The 16,998-nt window shown below is 34.9% G+C and overlaps 1 protein-coding gene across 1 annotated transcript in view; it reads right to left on the reverse strand.

Moving 5' to 3' along the window:
- Positions 1 to 4,820: 4,820 nt before the first annotated feature.
- The window catches only part of LOC123566058 (E3 ubiquitin-protein ligase arih1-like), a 50,946-nt gene continuing 38,768 nt past the window's right edge, over positions 4,821 to 16,998 (reverse strand). Inside the window, exon 15 of the mRNA XM_045359892.2 lies at positions 4,821 to 14,329. Coding sequence (XP_045215827.1) covers positions 14,242 to 14,329 — 88 coding nt within the window. The 3' untranslated portion in view covers positions 4,821 to 14,241. The remainder of the gene's footprint in view (positions 14,330 to 16,998) is intronic.

A 16,998-nucleotide genomic window follows, 5' to 3' on the forward strand; every position in this document is an offset into this window, starting at 1 on the left:
ATGCTTGTTTTTTCATAGATCAGTTCAAAACAATTCTGAATTTTTCAGAATATGAATTACAAAAGTAAGAAATATACTTAAGCAAATACTTAAGTTCGTTATCTCGTGCTTAAATAGAAATATCGTATTTGCGTGACTGAAAAAAGTACTGCAGACAAATACTACAAACCATAGTTTAATTTAGCTATAAATACATTGGTATAAAAAAAATCAACATTAAATAACAAAAGCTTAAGCAATAGCATGATTTTAAAATAACAGACTTAACCAAGTAATTACTTAAGTTTTTTTGTGAAATTGGGGCCTGGCCACCTAGTTTTTGACCCCAGATGACCCAATATCAAACTCGTCCAAGATTTTATTGAGGGTACCATTCTGACCAAGTTTCATTAAGATTGGGCCAAAAATGTGACCTCTATAGTGTTAACAAGCTTTTCATTTGATTTGACCTGGTGACCTAGTTTTTGACCCCAGATTACCCAATATCGAACTCATCCAAGATTTTATTGAGGGTAACATTCTGACCAAGTTTCATTAAGATTGGGCCAAAATTGTGAACTCTAGAGTGTTAACAAGCTTTTCCTTTGATTTGACCTAGTGACCTAGTTTTTGACCCCAGATGACCCAATTTCGAACTCATCCAAGATTTTATTAAGGGTAACATTCTGACCAAGTTTCATTAAGATTGGGCCAAAAATGTGACCTCTAGAGTGTTAACAGTCAAATTGTTGACGATGGACCGACGGACGATGGACATAGGGCGATCACAAAAGCTCACCTTTGAGCACTTTGTGCTCAGGTGAGCTGAAAAGCAGCATAATTCTGTCAAAATTCAAATCAGAGTTATGGGAATTGTGTCTCCTGGTGTAGACTTTGATTGTAAACAACCATTTTGAGTTTCAAGTAAAAAGCTTTAATAGTAAAATATTCTAAGTTAAAAAGGGACATAATTCAGTCAAAATTCAAATCAAAGTTATGGGGATTGTTTCTCCTGGTGTAGACTTTGATAGTAAATAACTATTTTAAGTTTCAAGTCAATAGCTTAGATAGTAACAAAGATATTTGATTTTATCAAAAACTTTAACCAAAATTTCTATGTTAAAAAGGGGCATAATTCTGTCAAAATTCAAATCAGAGTTATGGGGATTGTTTCTCCTGGTGTAGACTTTGATGGTTAATAAGTATTTTAAGTTTCAAGTCAATAGCTTTGATAGTAACACAGATATTTGACTTTATAGAAATCTTTAACCAAAAATACCAAGTTAAAAAGGGGCATAATTTTGTCAAAATTCAAATCAGAGTTATGGGAATTGTGTCTCCTGGTGTAGACTTTGATTGTAAACAACTGTTTCGAGTTTCAAGTAAAAAGCTTTAATAGTAACAGAGATATTTGACATTATCAATTTTTAAACAAGAGGACCATGATGGTCCTGAATCGCTCACCTATCCCCACATGACCCAGTGTTGAACTGAGAATGACGTCGTTATTTCTATTATTTGATATAGTGACCTAGTTTTTGAGCACATGTGACCATGATATCATCAAGATAAAAATTTCTGATCAATTTTCATGAAGATCCATTGAAAAATATGACCTCTACAGAGGTCACAAGGTTTTTCTATTACTTGACCTGATGACCTAGTTTTTGAAGGCATGTGACCCACTTTTAAACTTGACCTAGATATCATCAAGGTGAACATTCTCACCAATTTTCATGAAGATCTCTTGAAAAATATGGCCTCTAGAGAGGTTACAAGGTTTTTCTAGTTTTCGACCTACTGACCAAGTTTTTCACCGCACATGACCCAGTTATGAACTTGACCTAGATATCATCAAGCTGAACATTCTCACCAATTTTCATGAAGATCCATTGAGAAATATGGCCTCCAGAGACATCACAAAGTTTTTCTATTTTTAGACCTACTGACCTAGTTTTTGACCGCACGTGACCCAGTTTCGAATTTGACCTAGATATCATCAAGGTGAACATTCTGACCAATTTTCATGAAGATCTCTTGAAAAATATGGCCTCTAAAGAGGTCACAAGATTTTTCTATTTTTAGATCTACTGACCTAGTTATTGACCGCACGTGACCCAGTTTTGAACTTGACCTAGATATCATCAAGGTGAACATTCTGACCAATTTTCATAAAGATCCCATGAAAAATATGGCCTCTAGAGAGGTCACAAAGTTTTTCTATTTTCAAACCTACTGACCTAGTTTTTTACCGCACGTGACCCAGTTTCAAATTTGATCTAGATATCATCAATGTGAAAATTCTGACCAATTTTCATGAAGATCTATTGAGAAATATGGCCTCTAGAGAGGTCACAAGGTTTTTCTATTTTTAGACCTACTGACCTAGTTTTTGACCCCACGTGACCCAGTTTCGAACTTGACCTAGATATCATCAAGGTGAACATTCTGACCAATATTCATGAAGATCTCATGAAAAATATGGCCTCTAGAGAGGTCACAATGTTTTTCTATTTTTAGATCTACTGACCTAGTTTTTGACCCCACGTGATCCAGTTTCAAACTTGACCTAGATATCATCAAGGTGAACATTCTGACCAATTTTCATGAAGATCTCATGAAAAATATGGCCTCTAGAGAGGTCACAAGGTTTTTCTATTTTCAGACCTACTGACCTAGTTTTTGACCGCACGTGACTAAGTTTCAAATTTGATCTAGATATCATCAATGTGAACATTCTGACCAATTTTCATGAAGATCTATTGAGAAATATGGCCTCTAGAGAGGTCACAAGGTTTTTCTATTTTTAGACCTACTGACCTAGTTTTTGACCCCACGTGACCCAGTTTTGAACTTGACCTAGATATCATCAAGGTGAACATTCTGACCAATATTCATGAATATCTCATGAAAAATATGGCCTCTAGAGAGGTCACAATGTTTTTCTATTTTTAGATCTACTGACCTAGTTTTTGATCCCACGTGATCCAGTTTCAAACTTGACCTAGATATCATCAAGATGAACATTCTGACCAATTTTCATGAAGATCTCATGAAAAATATGGCCTCTAGAGAGGTCACAAGGTTTTTCCATTTTTAGGTCTACTGACCTAGTTTTTGATGGCACGTGACCCAGTTTCGAACTTGACCTAGATATCATCAAGATGAACATTCTGACCAACTTTCATAAGATCCCATGAAAAATGTGACCTCTAGAGTGGTCACAAGCAAAAGTTTACGCATGGACGACGAAAGCCACGTGATCACAAAAGCTCACCTTGTCACTTTGTGACAGGTGAGCTAAAAAAAAATTCTAAGTTAAAAAGGGGCATAATTCTGTCAAAATTTAAATCAGAGTTATGGGGATTGTTTCTCCTGGTGTAGACTTTGATAGTAAATAACTATTTTAAGTTTCAAGTCAATAGCTTTGATAGTAACAGAGATATTTGACTTGATCAAAAACTTTAACCAATGGTGATGCAGACTCCAACGCCGGGGCCAATGCAATAGCTCTACTTTTTCTTCGAAAAGTCCAGCTAAAAACTACACTTGAGTTCTATTTTAACATCGATAAACTGTTAAAACATTGAAGTTTCATTCGATAACAAAACAACAAGAGTTGTCACTATTAGTGACAAATGCCCCCGAAGCCTGCCTAAGAATGCTACAGTTGTCTGCGCAAAATATGCCAGAATAGTTTAGGAATTAATTATTTTGTGACCTTCATACCCGAGAGTCCCAGGTCATAAGTGCGACACACCTCAATATGGTTAGCATTTGTCAAATTATTTTCAAATCCCTATGATAAATGGCAGAGTTATGGACCAGACAAGAAACAGGCAATGTTAACTTTTGACTTCTAAGCATGACCTTGACCTTGGAGATAGGGGTCTGGGTCTTGCGCATAATATGTCATCTCATTATAGGGAACATTTATGTTAAGTAATTTTTAAAACCCTTCATTAAATGGCAGAGTTATGGACCAGACAAGAAACAGGCAATGTTAACCTTGACTTCTAAGCATGACCTTGATATTGGAGCTAGGGATCTGGGTCTTGCACATGACATGTCTCATGGAGAACATTTATGTCAAGTAGTTTCAAAATCCCTTGATAAATGGCAGAGTTCTGAACCGGACACGATACAGAACCTGTTAACCTTGACCTTGGCACTAGAGGTCTGGGTCTTGCGCATGACACATCGTCTCATTACGGTAAACTTTTATGCCAAGTTATTTCAAAATCCCTTCATGATGGGCAGAGTTATGGACCGGACACGAAACAGACCCTCTTAACCTTTGACCTCTGTGACCTTGACCTTGGATCAAGGTTCTGGGTCTTGTGCATGACACATCGTTTCATTAAGGTGAACATTTATACAATGTTATTTCAAAATCTCTTTATGGATGGGAGATTTACAGCCCGGACAAAAATTTACCAGACACATGCACAGACGAACAGTGCGATTTCAGTATGTCCACCTTCAGGGGCATAAAGGTAGAGGTATGTAATAAAAGGGTCATTATAAAAAGTAGCTAGATCTGGGATTTTGTATTTGGTTCTCATGGTTTTTGCCAGGTCGGATCACACTAGGCCCTTGCATGCCTCGTGTAAATCGGACCTGGCAAAATTCAACCATGGAAAAGGTGTTTTGCGCGGTTTACGCTTTAGAGTGGTTATTTCAACATTATTCAGAACCAAGACAATAATTCAGTTTAGAGGGCTCTCCACTATTCTGAGACAGATTGACTGTTAACTTTATAGGCACTCTGCAATGGGACTCGAGATGGCAAATGAGAGAAATGGTAAGACAGTGAATAATTATATTAGAACAAATTCATATATGAAAACAGTATTCCTTTTATTTGGAGTAGTTATTTTACAATATAAACAGAAGATGCACAGTGCAAAACCCTTTTGTCCAAGCAAACATTCACTAACTGAATACATGTATGTTCAACAATCACAGAAATGATGTTCATTTACCTTGAATGTAATTCAATAATAGTTTATAATAAATATAATAATGAGAATGCTTTTCTAGAGCATAATATTCTGTACAATAAATGACTGATTAGCTTAAGTGATAGGAAAATTAAAAAACAACAACATTTCCATGTGCTGAAAATAAGGTAATCTGGTCTTAAACAGGACAAGTTTTAAAGTTGCCACAGATCATAAATTGAATTTCTTCTGTTCTATGAACTTCATAGAACATGTTACCAATGCATGTTTTGCTGGCAATTGTTACTAATGTTATCTTCAAACAAAGAAAAGAATCCCTGCATGTTTTAGAACAACATTAAGGAGAGAATTCTAATTGAAACAAAATTGTCAACAAAGTACAATCTTTTTTTTTTGTAATTTAATTATGGCATAGCCTCATTATGCAAACTGGAGATCTTGTAACTGATTGCCTAATTTAAAGGATTTACATACTATTACTCTATCTCTGTTCTTATTAATATAAGTCAGGATTTTTCCTATTATTGCTCCTTTCAAATTTTATAAGACCTTTTTTATATAAACACAATCAATTTACTGACTACCATGTATTCCCTTATTAATGCCCTCCTTCTATTTAATGCCCCATCCACATTTTTAGAACATAAAATGATTTAATATACAATTTTGAAAGAAAACATCCAGTTTAATCCACCAAATCTAGTAAATTAAGCCACAAATTCCCATGAAAATTGCTCTCAAAAACATTTTAAATCTACAGAAAACATTTCTCAGTTTGATACACTGTTATCAAAACTTAAGTCCATGCCTATCAGTTACCTGTAAGTCTTTCAAACCCATTTTCTTATGTTTCATTTTTCTTTCCTTTGATTACCTTTTAAAACTACCCTGTGTTTTTCTACACCTTGAAATTGCTGAGAAAGGTTATATAGACGCAACAGGTGCATGATGTGTTGGCAATGGCTAAACACCAAAGTAATCGCAGTAAACTGACAGGAGAGGAAAAACTCAATCATGGTTTATACCACAGATGTACCAAAGTAAGAATTACCATGTAACATTTTATCAACATGTTCTGAATATATGTGAAGCAATGTAATTGGTGAACATTTTATGAAAAGTAGTAATAAAGGTAAAAAGGTTTCTCTTGTTCCATAACAAATGCCACAATCTTCCAAACTGTTATGCCACTTCCACCCTCCTCCAACGTTAATAAGGGAATATATGGTATACAATCTGTTGCATGCCTGCCTAAATACATATAACTGCATAATGGCTAGAGGCATCTTCTCTCTGGGCACACTGACAGAAAAAATGCAGAGGCCCAACTGTGTAAGACCACAACTTTATAAAGTAATGGCACTATTTTGTATTTTGAAGATAATAATTACACAAGATATGCTTTGAAATATACACATATTACAGAGACATCTTTTATCATCAGTGATAGATTATACTGAAACTTTGCTGAAATAGCAAGATCTACAGTCTGCAGTGTTGCACTGTGACAACTACAACACTGAAATCTGGAAATGCAATGCAGTAAGATTCTGAAAAACACAAAACCCTTCCTCATTTTAAAAGTTTTATTGAAAAATTTGATATAATCGTATATAGAATCTCATTGAAAAAGAAGTTAATTTCTATGCATAGCACAAAAAAAGATATTTCTGCATAATTCAAAGTATCTGGGTCATATCTGCCTCTACCATGAAAACCAGAAAAAAGAATCTAGATTTAAGGTTGTTTTCAGTGGGAAAAGATACTCATCAACAAAATGATTCTAGATGCCAACTGACTACCGATGAAGAGAAGAGCCCTTGGTAATTTAAGCTTTCAGTTCACACTACACTATCCAATCATACCATACAGCATTAAAACAATAAAACAGGAACATTTCTATCAAAGTAACTCCTATACATTAAAATTTGCAAACATTCAAAAAGTAATATTTACATAATCAAGCATTATAAACTAAAATACACAGAAGAAACTTAATGCTTTAAGTCTAAAGACATCACATGTAAGAACAAACTAAAACAAATGTAAAGGACGTAACATTCTTATAGGACAGGTTAGTATCTATCATTGTTAAACTTGTGCTTTTTGAATACAAGTTCAAACCAAACCCTTACTCATTTGCATAATGACAGTGTTTGAACTATGAACACCAGTAAGGATAAATTGCTGGAACAATTTTTTTTTTTAAAACAGGGAGATTATGCATCTAACAAGTTCTGCAATTAGCAGTTGCTCCTTTATGAATGTAACATTAGGCATAACTTGCCATACATGTATGTATAATATTGCAAAACAAACAGAACAGTTTTGAAAAAGACAATGTTCCACTACACTGTTATCCCTAAAACAATTTTTCCCTCATTGATCTAAAACTAAAAATCATGATACATGCTTCTATTCACTGATGTTATGTATTTTTTCAACAAATAAACCTTTATGCAAATTAAAATCCAGTTGCAAACACGTACTAGTATTTCAATCAAAGAAGTCACATTCTCATGGCAATTACATAGTTGGCAATAATGCTGAACAGTATAAAATATCAGGAGACTGATGTAACATCATGTATGAGAGATCTTATTAATGTACTGGTACTTGTTGATTGCTGAAATATAATTCAAATATGCTTGTTTCTGTTAAAACATGCTTATGGTAAAATGATGTGACGTTAATGGGCGATGATGTCAATGTTTTTGTTGCGACCAAGAAAGAGCGCTATTATATTTTATCTTCTGTTTTAGATAAAGGGCATATTAAAATCAAAATAATGTAAAATAAAATTGTGTTTTACTTAAATTAATACACTCAAAATTGGTTATATATATCACCAGAATAATTCACCCGGGCTGTGCCCTCGTAAAATTATTCTGCTGACATATAACCTCTTTTTCATATATTATTTATGTTAAAACACAGTTTTTCTATACATTATTTCTCAATTCTTATATGAACAAGAGCTGTCTCCATAGGATGACACATGCCCCCGATGGCACTTTGAATGATTAGTTATGGCCGATGTTAGAGTTTAGGACCTTTGACCTACGGAGCTGGGTCTTGCGCATGACACGTCATCTTACTGTGCCACACATTCGTGCGTAGTTATTATAAAATCCATGCATGAATGACAATATATGGACCGGACATGCCCATCAATGCACTATCATGAAAAATGACCTTTAACGTCTAAGTGTGACCTTGACCTTTGAGCTATGGACCTGGGTCTTGCGTGCGACATATCGTCTTACTGTGGTACCCATTCATGCCAAGTTATTTGAAAATCCATCCATGGATGACAAAGATATGGACCGGACACGCCCATCAATGCACTATCCTTTAACGTCTAAGTGTGACCTTGACCTTTGAGCTTCGGACCTGAGTCTTGTGCGCGACATATCCTCTTACTGTGGTACACATTCATGCCAAGTTATTTGAAAATCCATCCATGGATGACAAAGATATGGACCGGACACGCCCATCAATGCACTATCCTTTAACGTCTAAGTGTGACCTTGACCTTTGAGCTTCGGACCTGGGTCTTGCACGCGACATGTCGTCTTACTGTGGTACACATTCATGCCAAGTTATTTGAAAATCCATCCATCGATGACAAAGATATGGACCGGACACGCCCATCAATGCACTATCCTTTAACGTCTAAGTGTGACCTTGACCTTTGAGCTACGGACCTGGGTCTTGCGCATGACACGTCGTCTTACTGTGGTACACATTCATGCCAAGTTATTTGAAAATCCATCCATCGATGACAAAGATATGGACCGGACACGAAAATTGCGGACAGACTGACAGACGGTTCAAAAACTATATGCCTCCCTTCGGGGGCATAAAAATCAGGTCTAGTTTCATTAAACATGGCAATACTGATTTTTACATTTTGTTTGGTACCATACAGGCACCGAGAAAGTACTACCATAAAAAATTATTTGACCTACTACTTTATACAAAAAACATTTCAGAATCAAAATGATGAAAGTTAATAGTGTTACAATTAATTCATACACTCTGAACATGTGCAGAATAATTCACTTGATGTCTACATACTCGTAAATTACCCAGCAGGATGTGTAACCTCTTTGCCATGTTTACATTCACCTACTAATCAGTACCATACATGCGCTAATAAATAGTACTACCTTTTTTTAAATATTCCAAACTTGATTATGCTATTTTTGAATTAAAAATGAACTAGATTCTTGAACAAAATTTCAAGTATCACTACTCTGTACTGTAAAATCAGATTTATTCAAGAGGGATTATTTTTGACAATATTATTTAGCAATTTGATGATTTTGCAAAAATCCGCTACTAGCAAAAAAGACTTCAATTACTTTAAAACAAAAAGTTTTACCAACAATATGACGACATATTTTTAGACATACTACTAAATCATTCTGACAATAAATTTTCTCAAATGAGCCGCGCCATGAGAAAACCAACATAATGCTTTTGCCACCAGCATGGATCCAGACCAGCCTGCGCATCCGCGCAGTCTGGTCAGGATCCGTGCTGTTCGCGTTCAAAGCCTATTGCGATTAGAGAAACCGTAAGCGAACAGCATGGATCCTGACCAGACTGCGCGAATGCGCAGGCTGGTCTGGATTCATGCTGTTCGCAAAGCCACTATGTTGGTTTTCTCATGGCGCGGCTCAAATATATTTAATTCAATAACTATAAACTTCCATGAAAATGCAACCAACTAGTATTTCCAATTTTAGCAAAAATCAAAGAATGGAGGTAAATTACTTGTGACTGAATAAAAAAAGTTGTCTGTACCAGACACAGGAATGTTGGCAGTTTATGTTTTACACAGAAATTCATTCACAGTGATTCAGTTAATAGTCATAATGTGATGATGCTATAGATTTGATGTAAACATCTGTCTATTTGCTTGTGTTGTGATAATTTAACAAACATTAAGTCAATAAATGTTACGCTGATTATAATGTATTTCGAAGACTAAAGTAGCACTTGGAAAATTCATGACAAATCCTTACTTGAAATGGACAGAAGTAGAGAGATTTCCAGGAAGGACAATGGACAAAAAATATTCCTGCCATTAAAAAGGCTCCACTTTCCCTTTCACTGGCTATTTTGTTTTTCAGAGAGCTTGTCCTTCATTAAATTTACAGTATGAATAATAAATAAGTGCTTTATTTTACACACCATTAACAATACTGTGGCAGCAAGTTTTACAAATAATGCCAAAGAAAGAAGAAAGATGTATCTATTTTTCATAATATTTTTCCTTTGGTGTATCCAAGGTAGCCAGGAATGGTGCTAGGCTTGTGTTCTACACTTTCATTCCTTGTACAGTAGTATGATTTTAATATGTCTTTCAAAATGCAACAGAATGTGATTATACCTAAATGAATATCTAAATATCTTCATTTAAATTAATGCTTAAACCGTTACATTAAGACATATGCTATATAATGTTGTATAGAAATGAATTGTAAATAAATTTCAACCCACTAGCCCCTTCATCTTTTTTAATATTTTAGGTTTGTTTCAGGAAATGCATTAATGTTTTGTAAATGTAAGCCTGAATATTAACTGTCATGTCTCCTACAGGATCAAACATGTCCAACTCTTGTCCAATGGGGATAATAAGCCAGCTACTCGCTAGGTGGCGCTAGTAAAATAAGGGGTAAACAATGCTGACCCAGATTCTTATCTCAAATGGATTCTTAGAGGAAATCAAAATTTTTTGGACGGAAAGTTATACAATTACAGAGAGAATTAATAAAAAGAGGGGCATCAATCAAAGGCAGAAAAGAAGATTTGTTAACAAGGTATAGTTTTATGTTGTTATAATTAAATAATTCTCAGACAAATAGTATTAACCTTTATTGCATCTCATTATTTGTAGATTTAGTGTTGCTTATATAAAGCAATAATACTGGAGAGTAGCCCTTTGAATAACATTTTACAGGTTAATGACTTATGCTAGCACTATAACTTGTTTGAGGAATTTATGGTGTCTGTCTTTTTCTTACTTTCAGACTTGAAGCATATGACAGAAATCAAGACTTCAGGGATGAACCTATTCTCCTACCAGAACCTCAGGATTCAGACTGATCCACTGAAGGGTTTCATCAACTGCAAGCAGACCATAGGATCCACTTCCCTAAATTGGGAAGCAATATGAAAAAAACAGCAATTAGAAATTTGAAAAGCATACGGGATATAGTGTCAACAACTGCGGTTTATTCACATGTAGAGAAAGTCCTTATCTGGCTGCAACACCCGACGGAGTCATCAATGAACAAACAATAGTTGAGGTGAAATGTCCATATGCTGGGAAAGAGGCAATTATCCAACCTTGAATTTTTTTTCCATACTTGGATTATACGGACGAAAAAATGGAGCTAAAGAAAACTTCAAACTACTATTATCAGATACAGTGACAGATGTATATATATTGCTATTTCATTGTGTATACATTCAAGGATATGTTTGTACAAAAAGTTGAACTAGGTCATGAGTACTGTAAACACAGTATTTTACCAAAGCTAGAACTGTTCTACAAAATGTATCTGTGGAAATATACAGCTGAACATTTGTGAAATAACATTGATGATGATTAATGTAGACATTTGCAGTACAATATGATGTTCAGTCTATAAAAAGCTATTATGCATTTGATAAATAATTGTTTGTAGTTGAAATAAATATATAACAGTCCAGCATCAATAGTTCATATTTCTTGGTATTTCTGCACAAAATAATAGTTATGCAAGTTTACCAACAATACATCTACGGAAATTAATTATGTTGAAGTACACAAATGTAATCCTTCATTAAGTTTTGTTTTTGGTAAGTTCAAGATCTTAATATTTTGAAACAATATCGTGTTACTAGTTTGCCACAGTTTTGTCTTATTCCAAGGATCTGCTATTTTTACTGCTACTCTCCATAAATCCTTTAAATGTTGTTCTTTTGGAAAATGAATTCCTCCATAACCCTTACATAGTGGTACACAACAATACTGAACCATAATCAAATTTTTATTCGTTTCATCTATGAACTACTCAAAAATCCTTTAAATACATGTATTTAAGTATTTATTTGACTATTTTCTAAGATTTTATTTAGTTCTGGGTCAAATACCAAGGAAATTGCAAATTAATTAGTGTTTAAGGTCAAATACCTAGGAAATTACAAATTAATTAGTGTTTATTATGCAGAATCTCTACTACATTCTATAGTAAATCTAAGGTCAGGCGGGATAATGTTTACCCTTTATTTCACCAGCGCCCTCTGTGGAGATAACCAGAGGTAACTCTGTTCTTATTATCCCCATTATAGGTCATATGAAGACTTTCCAGCTTTTATTGCGGAGGAAGACCCTTTTGGTGCATTTTTTCATCACAAGTGGGCACCTGAGTTGAACCACCAACATTCCATAAGGTGGTCTTTGTTACAATCTTATTTACACAATATTATTGTACCTTTAAAAGGCTGAAAGGCATTCAACATATTGGAACAACAATTTCATTTTCGAAAAGTGGATAACATAATGCTAACACTTAAAACTGATAATGTTAGTATCATCAAATACTAGAATTACAGTCAAAAACAGCCTGTACCATTAACACAGTCACAATCTCAAACCATCCATAAAACAAGTAGCTGCGTTCAATAAACGCTTGATGCCCCCGGTGGCATCCTTGTCGATACAAAGCAACCTAAGTCCAAAACGAGGTCAAGTTCAAGGTCAAACTGAGGACAGGTGATGTCTGAAGATGAGGAATGGTCACAGGTTACATCTGCATTAGTATCAAGTCATTCTAGTTAGGGGTATTGATGCTAGACGAAACGGTCCGATTTGGTTAACCTTGTACGGACGGACGAATGAACGAACGGATGGACAGGACAATCACTATATGCCTCCCGCATCAGCAGATGCCAGGGGCATAAAAATATTTTCATGTCGCACTATAAACTCTCCTGATGACTGGTAATTCTTGTTCCAATATCAAGAACTCAAACACATTATATAATAAAACTTATTATGAAAACATCTACATGCTCGTTGTATGGCAGTACTGGTACATGTTTTAAATGCTAGTCTTTTCCCCTAAAAAAGGTGTAATTTTTACAGTTATTAAATTAACAAAATAACAGACTTTCTAACAATCAGCAACATTTTCGCACAATAAAAGCTCCAAATACTGTATATAAATTTTGATATGCTTTTGGCTGAGAAAGCAAGAAATTTATATTGACTCATACTTCAAAGAAACAAGATAATCTGTTCAGAAAAATGTAGCTGGCAAGCTTAACATTTATTCTCTTGTTTAAATAGCTGAATATATTTATTTTTCTGTGACCCTATGTTTCAAAGAAATCAGACTGTGTAATCATTAGTGTGCTTCTTAATATTTTATATTCTTTGAAAAAAATCTTAAAATGCATTGGTTAACTTGAATGCATTGGTAATATGACATTTATAGCAACACTAATTTTTGTAACAACTCCAGCTGTCAAGCTTTTCTCCAACTACTTTAAAACAAACATTTTGCAGCAGCCTTGCACTATCAAGCTGAATTTCCATTTCTTTTTGTTCCTTGTAAACTATAACAAAGCATGTTATAAGCATCAGACACCATTTTCCTACCTCACCATTAAAACACCTGAACCTTTACCCTGCTAAATTTCTAAAATGGACTGGTCTATCATTCAATTTGGGCAGTACCATTTATTATTCAAAGGGTATTCACTGAAAATTTACAGACTGAATAGCGAACAGTGCAGACCATGATCAGCCTGCATGGATGTGCAGGCTGATCTTGGTCTGCACTGGTTGCAAAGGCAGACTCGCTTGCCACCAGCAGGCTAAGGGTTAACTAGTTGTACAGCCTCTGCACTCTGATTTCATAATGAACATTGAAACTACAGTCTCTTTCAAAAAGCATAAAACTAGATACAATATAGAACTATTATAGTTCAACTAATTTTTACTACAGTCTAGTTTCATTAAGAGCAACTGATAAATGGTAGTTTATATCTAAAATGATATATACGTTAAATCAAGGCTTAAAATCTCATACTTCTTTACAGCTAGCATACAACTGTTCTGATTCTTAATCAGTTAATAAAATAATTGAAATTATGAAGACTGTGTCACCTTAATGAGGAAATATACATGAAATATAATTTTTATACTGTTCCAATTATTGGTTCTTGCAAACAATTTGGTAACATAAATAAATGTACTCAATTGTTCATAAATAGTAACTAAGGGAGATAACTGTTATCACAATACTTCTTGGTATTCCCACTGTTCCTTCTCGTATCCCTCATGAACGTGATCTAATAAAACCTTTCTTCTGCTTTCACAGTACCTGCAAGAAAAAGCAATAAGTAACCTTCTACTAAAAATTTTTTCCAAATATTTTCAGAATTCATTTCCAGTAAATTATAAAGTTGTTCTACAGATGTCAGTTCTACATTTTGTTAACACTTGTAAACAGTAGTAGTTATAAATCTATTACGTTAAACAAGAATGATGTCAACATTCAACATTGTATGACACATTTCCCTTAAAAATGCTTGAAAGAAAAAAACATAAAGTTAACAAGAACTATATGTGTATCCATAGGCCCCACTACTGTCACTGTATAACGTTTCATGACTCTAGGTGAAATAGTTTTAAGATATATGCAACACAAACTTTTAAGCACTTTATGTGTATTTTTCACTAAGTAAAGGACCATAACTCTGGTCTTGTTGAGTGAAATCCCAAACAGAACACCAGGTGCGCAACTTCACATGCTATATAACATTAACCTAATATTTTAAGACTATAAGCCAAATACTTTTTGAGATACATGTGAAACAAACTTGTATCCCCTTTATGCATATTCTTGACAATCAAGGGCCTTAACTCTGATCTGACTGATAGAAATCCAGAACGAAATCCCAGGTCACAACTTCACATGCTGAATAATATTCCTATGACGTTTTGAGATATGTGCGACACCACTTTTATGCCTTTTTATGCATATTTTTGACTTAGTCATGGACTATAACTCTGGTCAGGCTGAGTGATATCTCTAACAAAACCAAAGGTGCGTAACCTCACATGCTGAATAATATTCCTGTAATGTTACATAATCCTGAGTCAAATACTTTTTGAGATACATGCAACACAAACTAAGGCCCTTTTGATGCATATTTTTGACTAAGTCAAGGGCCATAACTTTGGTCTTGCTGTTTAAGATCCAAATTAAAACACCAGGTAAACAACTTCCTATGCTGAATAACAATCCTGTAGGGTTTGATGTCCCTGGGTCAAATACTTTTTGAAATGTGCATGACACAAATTTAGATGGATGGACGAACGACTGACAGACAAACAGATGGACAAACAGCAGGACAGATAAAGCAAATATATATCCCTCCACTCCCAGCAAGGGATAATGAACACAGCTTGAAGGAATTTGTTAGAGGGCAACAAAAAGATATTATTTTAAAAACAAGAGGACCATGATGGTCCTGAATCGCTCACCTATCCCCACATGACCCAGTGTTGAACTGAGTATGACGTCGTTATATCAATTATTTGACAGTGACCTAGTTTTTGAGCACATGTGACCTAGATATCATCAAGATAAAAAATTCTGACCAATTTTCATGAAGATCCATTGAAAAATATGACCTCTAGAGAGGTCACAAGGTTTTTCTATTATTTGACCTAATGACCTAGTTTTTGAAGGCACGTGACCCACTTTTAAACTTGACCTAGATATCATCAAGCTGAACATTCTCACCAATTTTCATGAAGATCTCGTGAAAAATATGGCCTCTAGAGAGGTCACAAGGTTTTTCTATTTTTCGACCTACTGACCTAGTTTTTGACCGCACATGACCCAGTTATGAACTTGACCTAGATATCATCAAGCTGAACATTCTCACCAATTTTCATGAAGATCCATTGAGAAATATAGCCTCTAGAGACATCACAAGGTTCTTCTATTTTTAGACCTACTGACCTAGTTATTGACCGCACGTGACCAAGTTTCGAAACTGACCTAGATATCATCAAGGTGAACATTCAGACCAATTTTCATAAAGATCCCATGAAAAATATGGCCTCCAGAGAGGTCACAAAGTTTTTTCTATTTTCAGACCTACTGACCTAGTTTTCGACTGCACGTGACCCAGTTTCAAACTTGACCCAGATATCATCAAGGTGAACATTCTGACCAATTTTCATGAAGATCCATTGAGAAATATGGCCTCTAGAGAGGTCACAAGGTTTTTCTATTTTTAGATCTACTGACCTAGTTTTTGACCCCACGTGACCCAGTTTCAAACTTGATTTAGATATCATCAAGGTGAACATTCTGACCAATTTTCATGAAGATCTCATGAAAAATATGGCCTCTAAAGAGGTCACAACGTTTTTCTATTTTTAGATCTACTGAGCTAGTTTTTGACCCCAAGTGACCCAGTTTTGAACTTGACCTAGATATCATCAAGATGAACATTCTGACCAATTTTCATGAAGATCCATTGAGAAATATGGCCTCTAGAGAGGTCACAAGGTTTTTCTATTTTTAGACCTACTGACCTAGTTTTTGACCCCACATGATCCAGTTTTGAACTCGACCTAGATATCATCAAGGTGAACATTCTGACTAATTTTCATGAAGATCTCATGAAAAATATGGCCTCTAGAGAGGTCACAAGGTTTTTCTATTTTTAGATCTACTGACCTAGTTTTTGACCCCACGTGACCCAGTTTCGAACTAGATCTAGATATCATCAAGATGAACATTCTGACCAATTTTCATGAAGATCCATTGAGAAATATGGCCTCTAGAGAGGTCACAAGGTTTTTCTATTTTTAGATCTACTGACCTAATTTTTGACCCCACGTGACCCAGTTTCGAACTTGACCTAGATATCATCAAGGTGAACATTCTGACCAATTTTCATGAAGATCTCATGAAAAATATGGCCTCTAGAGAGGTCACAAGGTTTTTCTATTTTTAGATCTACTGACCTA

The sequence above is a fragment of the Mercenaria mercenaria genome, chromosome 8 (genome assembly GCF_021730395.1).
Source record: "Mercenaria mercenaria strain notata chromosome 8, MADL_Memer_1, whole genome shotgun sequence".
Taxonomy (NCBI): domain Eukaryota; kingdom Metazoa; phylum Mollusca; class Bivalvia; order Venerida; family Veneridae; genus Mercenaria; species Mercenaria mercenaria.